The 20,000-nt window shown below is 37.0% G+C and overlaps 1 protein-coding gene across 1 annotated transcript in view; it reads left to right on the forward strand.

Moving 5' to 3' along the window:
• The window catches only part of LOC137643874 (uncharacterized), a 45,604-nt gene that overhangs the window by 22,637 nt on the left and 2,967 nt on the right, over positions 1 to 20,000 (forward strand). The window contains exons 3-4 of the mRNA XM_068376613.1: positions 11,860 to 11,995; positions 12,428 to 12,510. Of these exons, the coding sequence (XP_068232714.1) occupies positions 11,860 to 11,995; positions 12,428 to 12,510 (219 nt within the window). The remainder of the gene's footprint in view (positions 1 to 11,859; positions 11,996 to 12,427; positions 12,511 to 20,000) is intronic.

Consider the following 20,000-nt stretch of genomic DNA (forward strand, 5'->3'; position numbering starts at 1 on the left):
TCTTATTTGATGCACACACTTATTTTCCTCTATTACCAATCAAGACCCAAAACTTTTGTTTTAAATAAAAATGAACTGAAAAATAAACCCAAGAAATTTTTAAGTTTGCTGTTTGAATGTAAAAATAAAATGATGTTTTATTTCATCAACATACTTATTCTTCTTTATTACCTTAAAATGAAGGGCAAAACGAATTTTTTCTGTTTGCTGTTTTAATGTAAAAATAAAATGATTTCTTATTTCAACACACTTTTTTCTCTATTACCTTAAAATCAACAGCCTAAAAACTTTTCATGTTTGCTGCTTTTAATGTTAAAATAAAATGCTTTCTTAATACTTGTACATATTTTATGTCTGCTATTTATATGTAAATCAAATGCTTTCTTATTGAAACAAAAATAAAGGGCAACAAAAAATACAAACGAAAAAGATACGTTTCTTCTCCTCAATGCAATGGTGTCTCTGACAGAAAGCATTGTTGTCTCTTCCGAAGCCAATCCAAGAATGTCCTCGGGTTGGAGAAGCCCCGTTTTTATATGGATTGGCCAATTCGTGAACTGGCGTGAACTGGCGTGAACGATGCGGAAACGATGCGGAATGATGAGGGAACTCGCGTGAACGTGTCGTGAACTTCTCGTGAACTACGCGTGCCAATTCGTGCCATCGCGTGAACGTCGCGTGAACGATGCGCGAACTGGAGTGAACTGGTCGTGAACAGTGCGGGAAAAACACCAGTGCGTGCCACGAAGTGGCACCCACTGGCGCGCATCAATGCGTGCCAGTGCGTGGCAAAAATGCGCGCAAGTGTCAGGCAGGCTTAAAGGAGGAACTGTTGCATCTACACCAAAGACTGCAGTTTTAAGAGTAGACCACCATTTATGTTCCTGAGTTGTACCAGAAAGGGTTTCTTTTATGGTTAAATTGTACTCCTTTTCAGTTGAGGCATAAACTATCTGAGCAAAAGCTCGAAGCCGAGTATAGTTATTTCAGGTCAAATCTGATATGTTACCCTTCCAAAGATGATAGGCCTCCTGCTTCTCCAAATAAGCACGTCTACAATCATCATTGAACCACGGTTTGTCCTTCACTCGGTACCTTAGCACACGAGAAGGGATACGCCTATCAATTATGTTGACTAGATTCTCATTCAAAGGGACAACAGGATCTACACTACTATATAATTGTGACCAATTCAAGCACAAAAGATCATGCAAAATCCCATTCCAGTCTGCTTGGGGTTTCATATAAACTTTATGAGTATGATACACCAGGGACAAGCTGCCCAGTCTTCACTACTAATGAAATCAAGGCATGATCAGATTTCCCGACTGGAGAACCAACCTTACTAGTTATAACGCCAGGGGAGTCAGTGTATACGAGGTCCAAGCAATTGCCAGGCCTGTGAGTAGCTTCATTTATGATTTGCTCACAGCCTGATTCAGAGGCAAAGTCTAAAGCTCTTAAGCCATGGCGATCGGTAGGAGAGATAGAACTTAACCACTCCCTATGGTGAGCATTAAAATTACCAACAAAGACAAAAGAAGCCTTTCTATCATCTTCTTGTATCTAAGCCATAATGGTAAGAAGACAATCGAAGATAGAATCATCCATGTCTGGATTCCGGTAGATCGAACACAAATAAAAGTTGTTATGCCTTCCACAAACTTTTATTACCTGAATCTCATGACATCCACATTGATAGCAGGACTTATGAGAAGCAGGGTACTCAGTCCTAATATACACCGCCATTCCCCTGGCCCTAGGGATGGCATCACGTTTCAACATTATTGGCTTCTTAAAACCAGTTATACGGAGCTCAGATGAGTGCCTCATATTAGAAACCAAAGTTTCTGAGCACAAAAGAATATCATACTGCGTGGACACAACTGTAAGGTCTTGAATATTTGCATGAAGACCACGAATATTGCAATACAGAAGACGACATTGACAAAATATAGGACGTACTGGTCCCGGATTTCACTTAATGTCTCCAGACAGCATAAGAATTAATAGAAATAAAGAAGAGACATCATACTTAAAAACTAGATTAACAAGAATTATAATAAAAACAATATGTACAGAATTATAAATAAAGTGATTGATAAAACCCATAGACCCCAGTAAAAAGTCGGAAAAACTGGTCAACATGGAGGAGCCGATACACCATGCAAGGCTAAATACCCTCCAGGATAGCCACTTCAACTGAAGGGAGGACAGCAAGGATGGTTTTGAGAGGAAAAACAATCAGAAAATGAAAAGACAACCTCTTGATAAACCACCAGGCATCCATGGCCCTTCTACTAAGGCTGCCCAACACACCATTTAAAAAAAACAAGAGGAAGAAAAAAATTAATAAGATGGAATAGTGTGCCCGAGTGTACCCTTGTGGCGGGATGTTGCAAGAACAAGCCCCACACCCTGAATCACACCTACTGACAATGGTCCCACAACACAAACTTTCCCCTTACTTTATCAACTGGACTCTTGGACAGAAGGAAAATTTAAACAAAACATATCCTTAAAACTATATTTCTTAAACTAAAATAAATCAAACTATAAGCAATCAAAATAAACACTTAAAACTAGAATCACCAGCATCAAAAACTTTACACTATATATACCATAAACCCCATCCAAATAAACGCAAAAACCCTAACAAACTTAAATCTAAACCGCACACCAACTCAAAATATATGTTTATATATATTGCGACACAAGCACTGTCGCCACACACAAGCCGAACTGTCTTTTCACGGCAAACTACCACTATATGGTAAACAGGAGTCTCTCTTAATATGCCATAACGGCCTCAACTCCTTGAGTCACAGGTGCCAGTATCATCATCATCATCATCGTCATCATCATCATCATCAATCCAAATACACAGGCCAGGTCGTCAACAGTTGAGCAGTCAAATGAGCAGTACAAACAAAATCGTAATACAGGCCAGGCCATCAACAATAAATCCACTTTCTAACAATTCGGTCTCTCCAAAGGAGGAATCACGGCCTGCCAAAATAAAAAAGAAAAAACACTTACAAACACTCCTAACTAACTGAACTATCGCACTATAATCAAAGATAAATAATAAATTGTTCCTATCATTCACAATCACGACAAGCAAAGATAAACAAAACTGTACTTACTCAGAAAATCAAAAATCACTTCCTCGCTGGTAAAGAAAAATAATAATTCCAGCGTTCACACAACTGACTCAGGACGCAGTCAATCAAAAAAAGCATTCGCTCCGAAACATTCACCACTGTCGTAACCTAACTAAAAAATGTAAACAAACAATCTCATTTATACCAACAGTCTTTCTCACCACAAACGATCGATATACTAACTACTTTCGCTCGCTAACACAATCTCTCTCTCTCTCTCTCTCTCCCTCTCTCTCTCTCTCTCTCTCTCTCTCTCTCTCTCTCTCTCTCTCTCTCTCTCTCTCTCACAGGATTTGGCAAAAAACAAAAATTAAAATAAAGCAAAAATAAATCCTCCACACCCTTAAGCAAGAGAACTCTAACCCAAGACAGTGGAAGACCATGGTACAGAGGCTATGGCACTACCCAAGACTAGAGAACAATGGTTTAATTTTGGAGTGTCCTTCTCCTAGACGAGCTGCTTACCATAGCTAAAGAGTCTCTCCTACCCTTACCAAGAGGAAAGTACACTGAACAATTGCAGTACAGTAATTAACCCTTGGGTGAAGAAGTGTTTAGTATCTCATTGTTGTCAGGTGTATGAGGAAAGACGAGAATATGTAAAGAATAGGCTAGATTATTCTGTGTACGTGTAGGCAAAGAAAAATAAGCCGTAACCAGAGAGAGGGGTCCAATGCATTACTGTCTGGGCAGTCAAAAGATCCAATAACTCTCTAGTGGTAGTATCTCAACGGGCGGCTGGTGCCCTGGCCAACCTGCTACCTACTATGTGCACACACACCTACACACACACAATATATATATATGTATATATATGTATGTATATATATACATATATATATATATATATATATATATATATATATATATATATATATATACACCCACACACACACATATATATATATATATATATATATATATATATATATATATATATATTTATATATATATATGTACATGTATGTATATATGTGCACACACACCCATATATATATATATATATACACACACACCCACACACACACACACATATATATATATATATATATATATATATATATATATATATATATATATATACATACACATATTTACACACACAAAAAATTGAATGCAACTACAATAACCCTCAGAAATCAAATCACGCCAGAGCATCCTATCACTTACGTGGCTTACTAATAAAAATAGCGATTCTCAGTGTCAAGCATAAACACCTGGTGCCAAGAAATTCAGAAAATGCCTGCTTGAATCTCCTCCCCCCTCCCCCCCCCCACGCATTTACATCTGCATACTCGTGCAAAAGGTCGTGCGTGCACGTGAGGAGGCACGACAACGCGGAAGTTATAAATTCTGTTCGCAAAAGATGGTGATTAAGTTGTGGCAATATGACAGATGGATTCATTCGGTGGCTTCATATTAAACAAGTCTATTGTAACTTCAGGACGACAGCATTCCTATGGGTATGTCCCCCATCTCTCTCTCTCTCTTTCTCTCTCTCTCTCTCCCTCACTCTCTCTCTCTCTCTCTCTCTCTCTCTCTCTCTCTCTCTCTGCATTCTTCTGGAGTGATATTTTGAAGACACATAATAGAAATTCCGGATTATTATTATAATTACTTGGTAAGCTACAACCCTAGTTGGAAGAGCCAGGTGCTATAAGCCCTAGGGCTCCAACAAGGAAAATAGCCCAGTGAGGAAAGGATATAAGGAAATAAATAACATTAAAGTAATGAACAAATGAAATAAGATCTTTCAGGAAGAGTCACAATATTGAAATAGATATTTCATATATAAACTATAAAAACATCAAAAAATAACAAGAGGAATTTGGGTTGTGGTGGCCGATGCAGTAATGTCCCTGACTGGTGAACGCTAGACTGGGGTTCGAGTTCCAATCAAACTCGTTAGTTCCTTCGTTCGCTGCAACCTACCCATTCTTGTGAGATAAGGATGGGGGGTTTGGGGGAGCCTATAGGTCTATCTGTTGAGTCATGAGCAGCCATTGCCTGGTCCTCCTTGGTCCTAGCTTGAGCGGTGATCATATGAATATATGGTCAGTCTCTAGGGCATTGTCCTACTCGATAGGGCAATGTCACTGTCCCTTGCCTCTGTCATTCATGAGCGGCCTTTAAACTTTCAAGGTGAACTAAGAAATTAAAACCCGTCTACCAATTTGTTAAACCAAAATCTAATTTTCTTCGTGGAAAAAACCTAAGGGGTAATAAATGCCCCGTCTATAGGTTAACAGCAAGGAGGTTAAATGCGATTTAACCTCCTTGATTGATAGCCTCTTGGGCTGGGTTTAAAAAATCTCACTGTTTTCAATTACAAGCGCTCTACAGACTAAGCTAATTTGCTTTATCGTTTGGTGTTAAGGTTCTACCTTCTGAAGTCTGGGGTTTACAGACTATGAAAAACATGAGAGGAAAATTTAAGTTGGGAAAAGTATAAGTTACCATTTACTACTTTGCTGGAATTAAGTGGCTTTATTTTCGGTTTTACATTATTTTGCTAGAGAAGTAATTTAATTGTTATAATTATGTTATTTTTATTAGTAAAATAAATTTTTGAATATACTTACCCGATAATCATGTAGCTGTCAACTCCGTTGCCCGACAGAATTCTATGGAGGGATACGCCAGCTATCACAATACTAGAAGGGGGTGTACTCACCAGCGCCACCTGTGGCCAGGTACTATAGTACTTCTTGTTGACACCTCCTCAATTTTTCCTCGGTCCACTGGTTCTCTATGGGGAGGAAGGGAGGGTCGATTAAATCATGATTATCGGGTAAGTATATTCAAAAATTTATTTTACTAATAAAAATAACATTTTTCAATATTAAACTTACCCGATAATCATGTAGCTGATTCACACCCAGGGGGGTGGGTGAAAAACCAGTGTACAAGACTAAAGGATAGCTAAGTATCCCGTATTTCATATAATCAGTTATCCACAATAACAATGAAATAATAAGTACCTGGTAAGGAAGTCGACTTGAACCGTTACTCTGCCTTTAATAAGATCGTCTTCCTTACTGAGCGCAGCGTTCCTCTTGGGAGGCTGAATCAACTCAAAGGTGCTAAAGTATACAGGGCTGCAACCCATACTAAAGGACCTCATCACAACCTTTAACCTCGGCGCTTCTCAAGAAAGAATTGACCACCCGCCAAATCAACAAGGATGTGGAAGGCTTCTTAGCCGACCGTACAACCCATAAAAAGTATTCAAGAGAAAGGTTAAAAGGTTATGGGATTATGGGAATGTAGTGGCTGAGCCCTCGCCTACTACTGCATTCGTTGTTACAAATGGTCCCAGGGTGTAGCAGTACTCGTAAAGAGACTGGACATCTTTGAGATAGAATGATGCGAACACTGACTTGCTTCTCCAATAGGTTGCATCCATAACACTCTGCAGAGAAAGGCTCTGTTTGAAGGCCACTGAAGTAGCCACAGCTCCCACTTCATGTGTCCTTACCTTCAGCAAAGCAAGGTCTTCTTCCTTCAGATGAGAATGTGTTTCTCTAATCAGAAGCCTGAATAGTAAGAAACTGAGTTCTTAGAACTTGGAAAAGAAGGTTTCTTGATAGCACACTATAAGGCTTCTGATTGTCCTTGTAAAGGTTAAGACCTTTTTAGATAGTACCTAAGAGCTCTAACTGGGCAAAGTACTCTCTTCAGATCATTCCCCACCAAGTTGGACAGGCTTGGGATCTCGAACGACTTAGGCCAAGGACGTGAAGGAAGCTCGTTTAGCAAAAACCGAGCTGCAAGGAACATGTAGCCGTTTCAGATGTGAAAACAATGATCCTGCTGAAGGAGTGGATCTCACTTACTCTTTTAGCTGTTGTCAAGCACACGAGGAAAAGAGTTTTTAATGTGAGGTCCTAAAAAGAGGCTGATTGGAGAGGTTCAAATCTTGATGACATAAGGAACCTTAGGACCACGTCTAGATTCCAGCCTGGAGTGGACAACCGACGTTCCTTTGAGGTCTCAAAAGACCTATGGAGGTCCTGTAGATCTTTGTTGGTGGAAAGATCCAAGCCTCTGTGGCAGAAAACCGCTGCCAACATACTTCTGTAACCCTTGATCGTAGGAGCTGAAAGGGATCTTACTTTCCTTAGATATAACAGGAAGTCAGCAATCTGGGTTACAGTGGTACTGGTTGAGGAAACTGCATTGGTCTTGTACCAGCTACGGAAGACTTCCCCTTGAGACTGATAGATTCTGAGAGTGGATGTTCTCCTTGCTTTGGCAATCGCTCTGGCTGCCTCCTTCGAAAAGCCCCTAGCTCTTGAGAGTCTTTCGAAAGTCTGAAGGCAGTCAGACGAAGAGCGTGGAGGATTGGGTGTACCTTCTTTACGTGAGGTAGACTTAGAAGGTTCACTCCTAGAGGAAGAGTCCTGGGAATGTCGACCAGCCATTGCAGTACCTCTAAGAACCATTCTCTCGCGGGCCAGAGCGGAGCCAACCAACGTCAGCCGTGTCCCTTTGTGAGAGGAGAACTTCTGAAGTACCCTGTTGACAATCTTGAACGGCGGGAATGCATACAGGTCGAGATGGAACCAATCCAGCAGAAAAGCATCCACGTGAACTGCTGCTGGGTCTGGAATCGGAGAACAATACAACAGGAGTCTCTAGGTTATCGAGGTAGAGAACAGATCTATGGTTGGCTGACCCCACAGGGCCCAAAGTCTGCTGCAAATATTCTTGAGAAGGGTCCACTCTGTGGGGATGACCTGACCCTTCCGTCTGAGGTGATCTGCCATGACATTCATACCGCCCTGAATGAACCTCGTTACCAGTTAGCTTTCGATCTTTAGACCAGATGAGGAGGTCCCTTGCGATCTAGAACAACTTCCACGAAAGAGTCCCTCCCTGCTTGAAGATGTAAGCCAGGGCTGTGGTGTTGTCAGAGTCCACCTCCACCACTTTGTTAAGCTGGAGGGACTTGAAGTTTATCAAGGCCAGAATAACCGCCAACAACTCCTTGCAATTGATGTGAAGTGTCCTTTGCTCCTGATTCCATGTTCCCGAGCATTCTTGTCCGTCCAAAGTCGCACCCCAGCCCGTGTCTGATGCGTCCGAGAGAAGACGGCGGGCGTGTTTCTGAACAGCCAAATAGACTTCCTTGAGAAGAAAGCTGTTCTTACACCACGCGAGAGAAGACCTCCTCTCTTCGGAAACAGGAACTGAGACCGTCTCTAGCGTCATGTCCTTTATCCAGTGAGCAACTAGATGATACTGAAGGGGGGGGAGGTGGAGTCTCCCTAACACGATGAACAGGGCCAGCGATGAAAGTGTCCCTGTTAGACTCATCTACTACCTGACTGAGCATCGGTTCCTTCTCAGCATGCTCTGGATGCATTCTAGGGCTTGGAAGATCCTTGGGGCCGACGGAAAAGTCCGAAAAGCTCGACTCTGAAGATCCATACCCAAGGAGACAATGGTCTGGGATGGGACGAGCTGAGACTCCTCAAAATTGACCAGGAGGCCCAGTTCCTTGGTCAGATCCATAGTCCATTTGAAAATCTCCAGACAGCGACGACTTGTGGGAGCTCTTAAAAGCCAGTCGTCTGACGGAGCCGGACACAAGATCATGGTACTGCTGCACAGTCTGTGAACTGTCAATCATGGGCAAGCGAGGAAGTACAGTGACAACCCGACTGTCTAGACTGTCTGGTTCGTACAGACAACTCCTTATCGGGTTGCTGAGGTTGCCGCACTGCGTCACAACAAGTCACTTCTGTTGGTTGTTGAACGTCTTCCCCGTGACACATTGACTCCGTAAACAAAAAATCCTCTAACAAGGACTAAGCTTGGACTGCATGTCTTGCAACACAGCTCAAGGTCTATGGGAGCAGGTGTGGTAACAGACGGGATTAGCGACTGAAGTGGAACCATTACCTTCCCTGGAAGCATGTTATGCTTAAATAAAAGTCCATAAGAGGCTATGCAGCTAAAGGCTCCCTCCAAATGACAGAGTCCTCAAGGGAATATCAGAAGGAGGGAGAAAAGAACTTTCTCATCTACAGGGACCATATCCTAGAAAAGCTAAGTTCTCTCAGTGAGGGTTCACTGGTGCAAAAGCAGCAGACTAGAAGGCAACGTTATGAAACTGCTTGACAGTCTAGTGAGTTGGCAACAACCAAAGATGTGTGACTGAGAAGCATGCGGTAAGGTATGCAGAGCATGTTGTATGCAGAGTATGCTGTATGCAGAGCATGCTGTATGTAGAGCATGTTGTATGCAGAGCATGCTGAATGCAGAGCATGCTGTATGCAGAGCATGTTGTATGCAGAGCATGCTGAATGCAGAGCATGCTGAATGCAGAGCATGTTGTATGCAGAGCATGCTGTATGCAGAGCATGCTGTATGTAGAGCATGTTGTATGCAGAGCATGCTGAATGCAGAGCATGCTGTATGCAGAGCATGTAGTATGCAGAGCATGCTGTAAGTAGTATGCAGAGCATGCTGTAAGCAGAGCATGCTGTATGTAGAACATGCTGTAAGGTAAGCAGAGCGTGTGCATGGCGTTTAACATTTCTCAGAAATTCCATGACCAGTGCTAGAGTGCTTTATGCATGCTTGCATGGGGTTTAAATATCAACATAATATTTACCTTACATTCATAACTCATGAGAAAAGACCGCCTACTATTAGGAAGGTCGAATATAAACAAATATAAAAATTAATTTTAATAAGTTTATAATAAAAGGAAGTTAATCGAAGAGGCCTATAAGAGGCGGAGAGATATAAAATAAATCTATAACTTTTGTTAAGCAAAATAAAGAAAGAGAGTCTATACTCTCTTAGACACCAACACTTCCGTCTAAGGGAAGGGTCGGCCATTTAAAGGTGAAAGAGAGTTCATACTCTCTTCGTCACCATAATTTTCAAATTAATTCCAAAAGCTAACTAAGCTAATATAGAAGGTTCCAGTAAAGCGACAGCCGAAATCAAAGAGAAATACTTCACCAAAATCGTGAAAATACTCCAAGAACATAAGCGTATCCCAGAACGTCTTGCCGGAAGCACGACAGAGGAAAAATTGAGGAGGTGTCAACAAGAAGTACTATAGTACCTGGCCACAGGTGGCGCTGGTGAGTACACCCCCTTCTAGTATTGTGATAGCTGGCGTATCCCTCCATAGAATTCTGTCGGGCAACGGAGTTGACAGCTACATGATTATCGGGTAAGTTTAATATTGAAAAATAAGTTAACAACATGAGCGATGGGGAAAATGAGAAGCTCTTCATGATGTATAGAATGCTGTGATTAGTTTAAATTTCAAGTGGCTTTACACAAAAATATGAACACACATACACAGGCATAGGCTAATAAATGTATATATATATATATATATATATATATATATATATATATATATATAAAATATATATATAATATATATATATATATATATACACACACACATATATATATACATATATATACATATATATATATATATATATATATATATATATATATATATATATATATATATATACATACATATATATGTATATAAATATATATATATATATATATATATATATATATATATATATATATATGAATATATACATATATATATAAATATATACATATATATATATATATATATATATATATATATATATAGATGAAAATCAACACAAACTTCATGCTCAAATCGAAATAAATTTCTAACTTATACCGGTATCGAACCCTAGTCTCTTCAAGTGAAAGACAAGGTCGCTACCAATCATTCCACCAGAGGTTCTAAAAGCAGGGGAAACTAGCTGGTATGAGACTGATGTCTCACCAGGTATATCCTGAAATGCAGTAAGCACTTAGGCTCCGACTTTCTTTAGAACCTGTGGTGGCATGACTCTTTCACTTCAAGAGTCTAGCGTTCGATCCCAGTATGATTATACATATATATATATATATATATATATATATATATATAAATATATATACATATATATATACACACATATATATATATATATATATATATATATATATATATGTATATATATATATATATATATATATATACTGTATATACATATATATATATATATATATATATATATATATATATACTGTATATACATATATATATATATATATATATATATATATATATATATATATATATATATATATATGTGTGTGTGTGTGTGTGTGTGTGTGTGTGTGTGTGTACATTTAGACATGTTTTTCATATTCAAATAAGCCTTATATCTTAATACCTTAATGACTGGATTCTCTTACCGACCTCAGGATCAGAGTCTTAAGGTGAAACCACTCAAAGACAATAGCTTCTGGCTGGATGTCACGGTCATGCCAGCTTCGTGGACAACGGTTCGAACCCCTGGCCAGCCAGAAGCTATTGTCTGTGAGTGGGTTTGCCTTGGGACTCAGATCCTGAGGTCTGTAAGAGAATCCAGACATTAAGGTATTAAAATACATGGCTTATTCAAATACTTACTTAAGTATGTATTAGAATGAATTTTGGCTTCATACAGTATACAGTATATTTGCTGTTAAAGTACTTATTTTTTCACATACGCATCTCTATGTATTTCTATAAACCGGTGCACCCTCATACATGTAACTAAAAAAACAGCTGTTAAAATAATAAAAATATGAAAAACTATATAATAATTCAAATAATATATGACAATCTGTTAATACCCAGGTTGGCGCCCTTCTGAGCCTGGCTCTGACTGCGGAAGGAATCTTTACTTACGACTACAGCTTCGAAGTGATTCGCTTCTGCAACAAAAATGTCCACTGGGAGCAAGAGAGGTGTCAGGTCATCACGAAATACACAGGTTAATGAAACTGGATTTTTTTTAAAGAAATAAGCCCCACCCAATGATGAAATATCTAAAGATCTTATTCAAAGGTCACGATTAACAAGAGAATATTTGAATCCTTCATCATTTGTACTTCATTTACCCTATAATGTTGGTAACCTACTACGTGAAATTAAGTAGTATTCCCCAAACAACTTGTCTAATTTCATTAGAAATATCTAAAGATCTTATTCAAAGGTCACGATAAACAAGAGAATATTTAAATCCTTCATCACTGTAGTACTTCATTTACCCTATAATGTTGGTATCCTACTACGTGAAAATAAGTATTATTCCCCAAACAAATAGTCAGATTTCATTAGATATAACTAAATATCTTATAAGGTATATCTTAACAAAAGATCAGGATCTAAGGAATCAATATATATATTTTTTTAATGTCATTAGGTCTCAGCATCGTGAGTCTCCATGTGATTATCAATATAGCTGAGGCAGCATTTAGCAGTATGCTGATCCACGGCATAAGGAAGGTAAAGTAAACGTTTCTAACGTTTTTATGCAATAGTTTTACTTAAAATAAGTGATCCACGGCGTAAGGAAGGTAAAGTAAACGTTTCTAACGTTTTTATGCAATAGTTTTACTTCAAAATAAGTGATCCACGGCGTAAGGAAGGTAAAGTAAACGTTTCTAACGTTTTTATGCAATAGTTTTACTTCAAAATAAGTGATCCACGGCGTAAGGAAGGTAAAGTAAACGTTTCTAACATTTTTATGCAATAGTTTTACTTCAAAATAAGTGATCCACGGCATAAGGAAGGTAAAAAAAACGTTTCTAACGTTTTTATGCAATAGTTTTACTTCAAAATAAGTGATCCACGGCGTAAGGAAGGTAAAGTAAGCGTTTTTATGCAATAGTTTTACTTCAAAATAAGTGATCCACGGCGTAAGGAAGGTAAAGTAAGCGTTTTTATGCAATAGTTTTACTTCAAAATCAGTGATCCACGGCATAAGGAAGGTAAAGTAAACGTTTTTATGCAATAGTTTTACTTCAAGATAAGTGATCCACGGTATAAGGAAGGTAAAGTAAACGTTTCTAACGTTTTTATGCAATAGTTTTACTTCAAAATAAGTGATCCACGGCGTAAGGAAGGTAAAGTGTTTTTATGCAATAGTTTTACTTCAAAATAAGTGATCCACGGCGTAAGGAAGGTAAAGTAAGCGTTTTTATGCAATAGTTTTACTTCAAGATAAGTGATCCACGGTATAAGGAAGGTAAAGTAAACGTTTCTAACGTTTTTATGCAATAGTTTTACTTCAAAATAAGTGATCCACGGCGTAAGGAAGGTAAAGTAAGCGTTTTTATGCAATAGTTTTACTTCAAAATCAGTGATCTACGATGTAAGGAAGGTAAAGTAAGCGTTTTTATGCAATAGTTTTACTTCAAAATAAGTGATCCACGGCATAAGGAAGGTAAAGTAAACGTTTTTATGCAATAGTTTTACTTCAAGATAAGTGATCCACGGTATAAGGAAGGTAAAGTAAACGTTTCTAACGTTTTTATGCAATAGTTTTACTTCAAAATAAGTGATCCACGGCGTAAGGAAGGTAAAGTAAGTGTTTTTATGCAATAGTTTTACTTCAAAATAAGTGATCCACGGCGTAAGGAAGGTAAAGTAAGCGTTTTTATGCAATAGTTTTACTTCAAAATCAGTGATCCACGGCATAAGGAAGGTAAAGTAAACGTTTTATGCAATAGTTTTACTTCAAGATAAGTGATCCACGGTATAAGGAAGGTAAAGTAAACGTTTCTAACGTTTTTATGCAATAGTTTTACTTCAAAATAAGTGATCCACGGCGTAAGGAAGGTAAAGTAAACGTTTTTATGCAATAGTTTTACTTCAAAATAAGTGATCCACGGCGTAAGGAAGGCAAAGTAAACGTTTTTATGCAATAGTTTTACTTCAAAATAAGTGATCCACGGCGTAAGGAAGGTAAAGTAAACGTTTTTATGCAATAGTTTTACTTCAAGATAAGTGATCCACGGTATAAGGAAGGTAAAGTAAGCGTTTTTATGCAATAGTTTTACTTCAAAATCAGTGATCCACGGCGTAAGGAAGGTAAAGTAAACGTTTTTATGCAATAGTTTTACTTCAAGATAAGTGATCCACGGTATAAGGAAGGTAAAGTAAGCGTTTTTATGCAATAGTTTTACTTCAAAATCAGTGATCCACGGCAAAAGGAAGGTAAAGTAAACGTTTCTAACGTTTTTATGCAATAGTTTTACTTCAAAATAAGTGATCCACGGCGTAAGGAAGGTAAAGTAAACGTTTTTATGCAATAGTTTTACTTCAAAATAAGTGATCCACGGTATAAGGAAGGTAAAGTAAACGTTTCTAACGTTTTTATGCAATAGTTTTACTTCAAAATAAGTGATCCACGGCGTAAGGAAGGTAAGGTAAACGTTGTTATGCAATAGTTTTACTTCAAAATAAGTGATCCATGGCATAAGGAAGGTAAAGTAAACGTTTTTATGCAATAGTTTTACTTCAAGATAAGTGATCCACGGTATAAGGAAGGTAAAGTAAACGTTTCTAACGTTTTTATGCAATAGTTTTACTTCAAAATAAGTGATCCACGGCGTAAGGAAGGTAAAGTAAACGTTTTTATGCAATAGTTTTACTTCAAAATAAGTGATCCACGGCGTAAGGAAGGCAAAGTAAACGTTTTTATGCAATAGTTTTACTTCAAAATAAGTGATCCACGGCGTAAGGAAGGTAAAGTAAACGTTTTTATGCAATAGTTTTACTTCAAAATAAGTGATCCACGGCGTAAGGAAGGCAAAGTAAACGTTTTTATGCAATAGTTTTACTTCAAAATAAGTGATCCACGGCGTAAGGAAGGCAAAGTAAACGTTTTTATGCAATAGTTTTACTTCAAAATAAGTGATCCACGGCGTAAGGAAGGTAAAGTAAGCGTTTTTATGCAATAGTTTTACTTCAAAATCAGTGATCCACGGCAAAAGGAAGGTAAAGTAAACGTTTCTAACGTTTTTATGCAATAGTTTTACTTCAAAATAAGTGATCCACGGCGTAAGGAAGGTAAAGTAAACGTTTTTATGCAATAGTTTTACTTCAAAATAAGTGATCCACGGCATAAGGAAGGTAAAGTAAACGTTTTTATGCAATAGTTTTACTTCAAAATCAGTGATCCACGGCGTAAGGGAGGTAAAGTAAACGTTTTTATGCAATAGTTTTACTTCAAAATAAGTGATCCACGGCGTAAGGAAGGTAAAGTAAGCGTTTTTATGCAATAGTTTTACTTCAAAATCAGTGATCCACGGCAAAAGGAAGGTAAAGTAAACGTTTCTAACGTTTTTATGCAATAGTTTTACTTCAAAATAAGTGATCCACGGCGTAAGGAAGGTAAAGTAAACGTTTTTATGCAATAGTTTTACTTCAAAATAAGTGATCCACGGCGTAAGGAAGGCAAAGTAAACGTTTTTATGCAATAGTTTTACTTCAAAATAAGTGATCCACGGCGTAAGGAAGGCAAAGTAAGCGTTTTTATGCAATAGTTTTACTTCGAAATCAGTGATCCATGGCAAAAGGAAGGTAAAGTAAACGTTTTTATGCAATAGTTTTACTTCAAGATAAGTGATCCACGGTATAAGGAAGGTAAAGTAAACGTTTCTAACGTTTTTATGCAATAGTTTTACTTCAAAATAAGTGATCCACGGCGTAAGGAAGGTAAAGTAAGCGTTTTTATGCAATAGTTTTACTTCAAAATAAGTGATCCACGGCGTAAGGAAGGTAAAGTAAACGTTTTTATGCAATAGTTTTACTTCACGATAAGTGATCCATGACGTAAGGAAGGTAAAGTAAACGTTTTTATGCAATAGTTTTACTTCAAAATAAGTGATCCACGGCGTAAGGAAGGTAAAGTAAACGTTTTTATGCAATAGTTTTACTTCAAAATAAGTGATCCTTGACGTAAGGAAGGTAAAGTAAACGTTTTTATGCAATAGTTTTACTTCAAAATAAGTGATCCACGGCGTAAGGAAGGTAAAGTAAACGTTTTTATGCAATAGTTTTACTTCAAAATAAGTGATCCACGGCGTAAGGAAGGTAAAGTAAACGTTTTTATGCAATAGTTTTACTTCAAAATAAGTGATCCACGGCGTAAGGAAGGTAAAGTAAACGTTTTTATGCAATAGTTTTACTTCAAGATAAGTGATCCACGACGTAAGGAAGGTAAAGTAAACGTTTTTATGCAATAGTTTTACTTCAAGATAAGTGATCCATGACGTAAGGAAGGTAAAGTAAACGTTTTTATGCAATAGTTTTACTTCAAGATAAGTGATCCACGGTATAAGGAAGGTAAAGTAAACGTTTCTAACGTTTTTATGCAATAGTTTTACTTCAAAATAAGTGATCCACGGCGTAAGGAAGGTAAAGTAAACGTTTTTTTGCAATAGTTTTACTTCAAAATAAGTGATCCACGGCGTAAGGAAGGCAAAGTAAACGTTTTTATGCAATAGTTTTACTTCAAAATAAGTGATCCACGGCGTAAGGAAGGTAAAGTAAACGTTTTTATGCAATAGTTTTACTTCAAGATAAGCGATCCACGGTATAAGGAAGGTAAAGTAAGCGTTTTTATGCAATAGTTTTACTTCAAAATCAGTGATCCACGGCGTAAGGAAGGTAAAGTAAACGTTTTTATGCAATAGTTTTACTTCAAGATAAGTGATCCACGGTATAAGGAAGGTAAAGTAAGCGTTTTTATGCAATAGTTTTACTTCAAAATCAGTGATCCACGGCAAAAGGAAGGTAAAGTAAACGTTTCTAACGTTTTTATGCAATAGTTTTACTTCAAAATAAGTGATCCACGGCGTAAGGAAGGTAAAGTAAACGTTTTTATGCAATAGTTTTACTTCAAAATAAGTGATCCACGGTATAAGGAAGGTAAAGTAAACGTTTCTAACGTTTTTATGCACTAGTTTTACTTCAAAATAAGTGATCCACGGCGTAAGGAAGGTAAAGTAAACATTGTTATGCAATAGTTTTACTTCAAAATAAGTGATCCACGGCATAAGGAAGGTAAAGTAAACGTTTTTATGCAATAGTTTTACTTCAAGATAAGTGATCCACGGTATAAGGAAGGTAAAGTAAACGTTTCTAACGTTTTTATGCAATAGTTTTACTTCAAAATAAGTGATCCACGGCGTAAGGAAGGTAAAGTAAACGTTTTTATGCAATAGTTTTACTTCAAAATAAGTGATCCACGGCGTAAGGAAGGCAAAGTAAACGTTTTTATGCAATAGTTTTACTTCAAAATAAGTGATCCACGGCGTAAGGAAGGTAAAGTAAACGTTTTTATGCAATAGTTTTACTTCAAAATAAGTGATCCACGGCGTAAGGAAGGCAAAGTAAACGTTTTTATGCAATAGTTTTACTTCAAAATAAGTGATCCACGGCGTAAGGAAGGCAAAGTAAACGTTTTTATGCAATAGTTTTACTTCAAAATAAGTGATCCACGGCGTAAGGAAGGTAAAGTAAGCGTTTTTATGCAATAGTTTTACTTCAAAATCAGTGATCCACGGCAAAAGGAAGGTAAAGTAAACGTTTCTAACGTTTTTATGCAATAGTTTTACTTCAAAATAAGTGATCCACGGCGTAAGGAAGGCAAAGTAAACGTTTTTATGCAATAGTTTTACTTCAAAATAAGTGATCCACGGCGTAAGGAAGGTAAAGTAAACGTTTTTATGCAATAGTTTTACTTCAAAATAAGTGATCCACGGCGTAAGGAAGGTAAAGTAAACGTTTTTATGCAATAGTTTTACTTCAAAATAAGTGATCCACGGCGTAAGGAAGGTAAAGTAAGCGTTTTTATGCAATAGTTTTACTTCAAAATCAGTGATCCACGGCAAAAGGAAGGTAAAGTAAACGTTTCTAACGTTTTTATGCAATAGTTTTACTTCAAAATAAGTGATCCACGGCGTAAGGAAGGTAAAGTAAACGTTTTTATGCAATAGTTTTACTTCAAAATAAGTGATCCACGGCGTAAGGAAGGCAAAGTAAACGTTTTTATGCAATAGTTTTACTTCAAAATAAGTGATCCACGGCGTAAGGAAGGCAAAGTAAGCGTTTTTATGCAATAGTTTTACTTCAAAATCAGTGATCCACGGCAAAAGGAAGGTAAAGTAAACGTTTTTATGCAATAGTTTTACTTCAAGATAAGTGATCCACGGTATAAGGAAGGTAAAGTAAACGTTTCTAACGTTTTTATGCAATAGTTTTACTTCAAAATAAGTGATCCACGGCGTAAGGAAGGTAAAGTAAGCGTTTTTATGCAATAGTTTTACTTCAAAATAAGTGATCCACGGTGTAAGGAAGGTAAAGTAAACGTTTTTATGCAATAGTTTTACATCAAGATAAGTGATCCATGACGTAAGGAAGGTAAAGTAAACGTTTTTATGCAATAGTTTTACTTCAAAATAAGTGATCCACGGCGTAAGGAAGGTAAAGTAAACGTTTTTATGCAATAGTTTTACTTCAAAATAAGTGATCCTTGACGTAAGGAAGGTAAAGTAAACGTTTTTATGCAATAGTTTTACTTCAAAATAAGTGATCCACGGTGTAAGGAAGGTAAAGTAAACGTTTTTATGCAATAGTTTTACTTCAAAATAAGTGATCCACGGCGTAAGGAAGGTAAAGTAAACGTTTTTATGCAATAGTTTTACTTCAAAATAAGTGATCCACGGCGTAAGGAAGGTAAAGTAAACGTTTTTATGCAATAGTTTTACTTCAAGATAAGTGATCCATGACGTAAGGAAGGTAAAGTAAACGTTTTTATGCAATAGTTTTACTTCAAGATAAGTGATCCACGGTATAAGGAAGGTAAAGTAAACGTTTCTAACGTTTTTATGCAATAGTTTTACTTCAAAATAAGTGATCCACGGCGTAAGGAAGGTAAAGTAAGCGTTTTTATGCAATAGTTTTACTTCAAAATAAGTGATCCACGGCGTAAGGAAGGTAAAGTAAACGTTTTTATGCAATAGTTTTACTTCAAAATAAGTGATCCACGGCGTAAGGAAGGTAAAGTAAACGTTTTTACGCAATAGTTTTACTTCAAGATAAGTGATCCATGACGTAAGGAAGGTAAAGTAAACGTTTTTATGCAATAGTTTTACTTCAAAATAAGTGATCCACGGCGTAAGGAAGGTAAAGTAAACGTTTTTATGCAATAGTTTTACTTCAAAATAGGTGATCCTTGACGTAAGGAAGGTAAAGTAAACGTTTTTATGCAATAGTTTTACTTCAAAATAAGTGATCCACGGCGTAAGGAAGGTAAAGTAAACGTTTTTATGCAATAGTTTTACTTCAAAATAAGTGATCCACGGCGTAAGGAAGGTAAAGTAAACGTTTTTATGCAATAGTTTTACTTCAAAATAAGTGATCCACGGCGTAAGGAAGGTAAAGTAAACGTTTTTATGCAATAGTTTTACTTCAAGATAAGTGATCCATGACGTAAGGAAGGTAAAGTAAACGTTTTTATGCAATAGTTTTACTTCAAAATAAGTGATCCACGACGTAAGGAAGGTAAAGTAAATGTTTTTATGCAATAGTTTTACTTCAAAATAAGTGATCCACGGCGTAAGGAAGGTAAAGTAAACGTTTTTATGCAATAGTTTTACTTCAAAATAAGTGATCCACGGCGTAAGGAAGGTAAAGTAAACGTTTTTATGCAATAGTTTTACTTCAAAATAGGTGATCCTTGACGTAAGGAAGGTAAAGTAAACGTTTTTATGCAATAGTTTTACTTCAAAATAAGTGATCCACGGCGTAAGGAAGGTAAAGTAAACGTTTTTATGCAATAGTTTTACTTCAAAATAAGTGATCCACGGCGTAAGGAAGGTAAAGTAAACGTTTTTATGCAATAGTTTTACTTCAAAATAAGTGATCCACGGCGTAAGGAAGGTAAAGTAAACGTTTTTATGCAATAGTTTTACTTCAAAATAGGT

This window comes from Palaemon carinicauda, chromosome 7 (genome assembly GCF_036898095.1).
Source record: "Palaemon carinicauda isolate YSFRI2023 chromosome 7, ASM3689809v2, whole genome shotgun sequence".
Lineage (NCBI taxonomy): Eukaryota > Metazoa > Arthropoda > Malacostraca > Decapoda > Palaemonidae > Palaemon > Palaemon carinicauda.